General features: G+C 35.0%; 1 protein-coding gene across 1 annotated transcript; it reads right to left on the reverse strand.

Moving 5' to 3' along the window:
• Window positions 1–547: 547 nt before the first annotated feature.
• Window positions 548–4,346, reverse strand: LOC110455532 (zinc finger CCCH domain-containing protein 14-like). The gene is made up of 7 exons (XM_021505715.1): window positions 3,980–4,346; window positions 3,064–3,392; window positions 2,777–2,912; window positions 2,187–2,329; window positions 1,644–1,777; window positions 1,254–1,372; window positions 548–635 (listed from the first exon to the last, which is right to left on the reverse strand). Exons 1-7 carry the CDS (start codon window positions 4,324–4,326, stop codon window positions 599–601), a joined length of 1,245 nt encoding a protein of 414 aa, XP_021361390.1. The 5' UTR covers window positions 4,327–4,346; the 3' UTR covers window positions 548–598.
• Between the last annotated feature and the right edge of the window lie 667 nt (window positions 4,347–5,013).

Genomic DNA, 5,013 nt, shown 5'->3' on the forward strand with positions numbered 1-5,013 from the left:
ATATGGAAATTCAGGCAACAACAATCATTCCATGTAATCTTGGTCTAGTCTGTGTGTTCTTGATAATGCATCTTTGATCAAGATACGAATTGAAGTAAAGATAATACATGAAAACATCAAACCTTCATGTAGGAAAATTAAATGCCATAGACGGTAAACATGGATGTCTTCCAAGACACATTAGACACTATCATCAAGTGTTAAATTGAAGCGTAGCTAGAAATTATCCCTAAATTGCACACTTCATCCAACACAAAACAGTACAATCATTTATCACAACAGCAGGAGAGCAATGGTATACCCATGATCTGAGCTCTTTCCTCCTTCTAATCACATAATACTGTCAAGTACCCTATCATGTATAGCTACTGAAGTTGTTCCCCACAATAACAGTTGTGCATTTGTAACAAATAACATAGTCAACAGCCAAGTAAATCCAGTCAGCCTGTTCAAAGTTTTATCTCCATGGTTAAAAAGTACTAGGAAATCCATCCACCGTCAGCTGCCTTTGTATGTGTTAATAAAATGAAATCCTCGGCTCGATTTCTTTGTTTCAACATTCTCAATGTTAACATCAGTCACTCCTCCTCGGCAGTGGTTAAGTAATCTTTGTAGACAGTGGTTTGTTTCTTTCACTGTAATATAAAAGTGTAATTCTAGATTAATCATCGAAAAAATGTTATAACTACTGAAAAACTTCCGTTTTTAACGGTAGGAATAATAACTTCTTCATAAAATAGCTCTTTTAACAAGTATTGTTTGAATATTGTTCAAATGTTTACCAATGCCGAATGTTGGAATTCAAAAGGGAGTGAAATATAGAATGCAGTACTTTATACAAATATTTATCTAAAAGGTAGTTTAATTTATATTGTAGTTTGTTCATAATCTCTTTGAAAAAAAAGTGAAAAGGGCTTCAAATCCTAAAGCATTGCGAAAATAATCTATCAAAAATTATTTGGATGTAATATTTCCTTAGTGCAATGGCAATAATTCTGTCTAAAAAGGGATGAAAATTGATGGGGTGAATATCTTGAGGCATTGCATTATAAAGGCCAAAAATTAGATGTGGAATCGTTTGTATGAATTTTGCCAAATACAACACAATAACTTTTATAGTACTGAAAACTCAGCAGGAAGCAATCTTTAAAACAGAATTATATAGTTAATACTATGGATGCATGTTTACATTCTAGCTTAAAAAAAATCATATTCTGACAAAGTTGGATAACCTGTTGAAGAACAGGTTCTACCTTATATAGTCGTCTGATGTCTTGTCGGCTGTCCATTTCAGTTTATCTTTGGTAGGAAGTGCAGGATGATAGAATGTACATTGACCCTTCTTCATACAGGACATACCAAACCTGCATGGCTAAAACAAAGACAATAAGTTGAAATACTTATTCTTTTGTTTATTTGTGCTAGATAAAATTGAGTCGAATCATAGTTATTAAGCGTAACATTATCTATTAAAGCAGTGGTATACTTAATATATATATGTATGTATTTTCAATCTGAAACTAGCTCGATAAATTATGTTATTCAACCGTGCATATATAGCCAAACTAATTAATAGCAGTTAAGAATAATTTCACATTGCCAAAGAACAATGAACATTATACTACCTATGTTATTATACTCACTGTAGGATGAGGAAATGGACAAGACATGTTTTTACAGTTTGGATAGAATTTACAGGTGACTGATGAAGAAGTAGGTGACATGTATGATGGGCGGATGGAAGCAGGTCCAGGCGCAGGAATAGTTACCGGCACAACTACAACAGAACAGATATAAATCCTTCCATACCAGTTCCATACCATTTGGTATAATTCTCATGTACTGACAGAAGAAATAATAGTATTCGTAGAATCTCCTATAGGTAAATTTGCTATCTATAAGTATTCAAGCTTTTTCAGAGGTATTATTTCATCTAGCCTGAAAAACTGTAGTCTAAATTCCTAACAATTATCTCAGGAAAGCATATTTCGCATGTATGCCTCACAAAATGACTCAAATATCATAATCATTAAAACTGCCTTCAATCTTTTCTTTCTGGAATTGATCTAAGTATTTAATTTGTTTTACATTTTTAGCTACATATTACTTTCGTTCAAATTAATGATCTCCGTTTTTTTTCTAATATTTCTAACTTCTCTTTAATATCGATGCTAGATAATACTCACTCTTTTGTATAACAGTGGTGGCTATGGTGCCCCGTTTACTGGCATGTGTATAAGGACAGTCTTTCCGTGTACACTTTGCATCAAACTTACAGTTGGGATGGATAAACAAACACCTATCTCCAAATTTACACTGTGGAAACATTCTGAAAGTAAAACAAAAAGTTGAACCAAATCTTTCTTTCAAAGATATAAAAAAAAATCATCTCCAAATTTCGTGAGCAGAATTCTTCAGTGATTAACATAAGTTACTGCATTCCAATATAAGAATAGATCAATAGTGCTACACAAGATCGTTTTCAATATCAAATTTACGTTTTTATGTATCACTACCATAGTAATTATAAGTGAAAAATTAGGCCAAAATTAGAAAGCAATGTAAAAAGAACCATCAAGATCGACAAAAGAGGGAGAAAGACAGCTGACCATAGAATGACCTAGACATAATGGAAGACAGAGTTCAGGAACGAAATGGGATATATAATGGGTTTTCCAACTTCATTAACACCTGATGGTGAAATGCTGACAACAGGGAGCAAGAAATTTGAAGAAATCTGTAATGAGCCTTTGAACAAAACTGCAAAAGAACTTACTTGCAGGGGACAGTAGGATGGTGATAGGAACATGCATTTCCGTTTACACATGCTGGCCAGAATCTACACTTTTCCATCATCTTGGCTTTCTTCAAGGGACTATCCTCGTCATCTTCAGCTTCCATCTCTTCTTCATCTGTTTCAAGTAAGTTTGCAGTTTACTAGATAATCAAGTATGCAGTACCTTCAGAATAGTGAATTGTTGGCAGATCTGATTAAGTGTTGAATACGAGTGCTATATAGTTTACTCATTACAAAATAGTTATTTGTACATTTGTAGTACTTACCATCTGTGTCCCGGAGGTTGATGGAGATTGGTCCTATGGCTGGAGGGGATATATTCGGCTTCTTCATCTCAATGAGATTCACCTGCGGATGCTTGACTCGCTTTGGTTTGTAGGTGTTGGAGAAAGTAGGGGTCACCCGTTGTACTATGTCCATAGACTGCTGTATCATGTCTGCAGACTGTTGGGTAACGGACTGTTGTGCTATTATGTCCTGTAAAACCATCTCGTTCTCCTCATTAGACCTGCCCATAGCTACCTCGTACTTATCATGGTCCACACCATCCAGCGTCACTATGAACTTGGGATTACGAACTACTTCAGTTTCAGTCCTAGAAGAACAAGCAAAACATAATTTCAAATTATCCCGGAAAACGTATGGATGTCCAAATCTTGTACATCTCTATGTTCCGCGATATTCGAATAGCTTTGTAATGTTTACCTGAATTTCAAAGATATCGTGTATGCTTTATATGATATTATAAAGATTGTTTGAATAGTAAATGGTGATAGAATGTATTAACGTTTTTTTTTGAAATACGATATTGTATCTATATGTAAACGTATTGATCTCAAATAACCATTAATGTGTAACTTGCTGTGCGTCGAGATGCTGGTCACTCGTAACCGATTTTGCAAAAATTCAAAAAATAAAAACTTAAAAAACAGACACGCTGAAGTGTCAAAACATTAAAAGTAATTCGAAACCTTAATCAATAAAAATAGGGCAAAATAGGAACATTTATTTGGGGACCCTTACAAAATTACAAGAATAAAACCAGATGTTCTGGAAGTGTCTTCCATTTGTCCAACGACATACACCATGTAAAATAAAAGTAGGTCAAATCCAAGTAATGCAAAATCCCCATTACGAAAACCAGGCTAGTGACAACAAAATAAACTGATGTTAAAAACAAACCTTTGCTGTATGAATCTCCTTTTGTCCAGTTGGCTTTTATTGACAGGTTGTGCTCGATATTCCACATCCTCCATTACAAGGTCAAGGTCGTCATTCTCCTCCTCATGTACCTGTTGCATGTCTGTATCATCCATATATATAATGTTGCCATTTTCTGTACTGTCATCTACAGTCTCATCTGGATTGCTCTCGCTTTCCTCTTCCACTTCATCCACTGAAGCCACGCCATCTTTTGTCATATCCTCTGCGACGTCTACTTCAGAGTTAGTTGATGTTTCTTCCTTCTCCTCGCTGTCTTCTTCAGCCTCATCCTGTATAGGCACACACTGGACTCGGCGGCTGTCCATCACAGGAGAAACCCGAGCCACTTCTGAAACACAAATGGAATCACTTATTGCATTTAATTTGTTTAAAATCTCCGTTGGCACAAATTATAAAAAGTTCCAACAAAGTCCTGAAAAGTTATACATTTTGATAGTTATAACATTAATCATTTGAGGCTTAGTTATGTATAACTGCACTATTTTCTATTATATTACATGCTTTAGTATATTTACATGTAACATTCCTGTACATGACGGTACAATGCAGTATCACTTTGTGCTAGGTAACAAACTATACATGAAATAAATGCATAACAACCCGGACAAATCTTGTGCTCCTTAATTATTTTTTTTCACTATTTAATAAAGAATATTATTAAATGTTCCTTTTCCATAGCCTGACCATAATTACGAGCGAACTTAACCAAGCGGTGAGGGTTGATATCGCACCAGCTACCAGGCAAGTAGGCAATATGTGACAACTACCTGAGTTTTGTGCTCATTTTTCATAACTGTCTTCTGTCTATACGTATTCATGTATAATGACCCCATATCTGATATAATGACCTATCAATTCTTCTCAGCTAGCCCATCGTAACTAATATCAACATATTATAACCTCAGAGTATTTCTGTACTTGTTAACGTGTTCCTTTTCCACCATCTGATGATAGTTACGAGCAAACTTCGCCAGGCGGTTGGATAGGGTTTA

Source organism: Mizuhopecten yessoensis, unplaced genomic scaffold (assembly GCF_002113885.1).
Source record: "Mizuhopecten yessoensis strain PY_sf001 unplaced genomic scaffold, ASM211388v2 scaffold8261, whole genome shotgun sequence".
NCBI classification, from domain to species: Eukaryota; Metazoa; Mollusca; class Bivalvia; order Pectinida; family Pectinidae; genus Mizuhopecten; species Mizuhopecten yessoensis.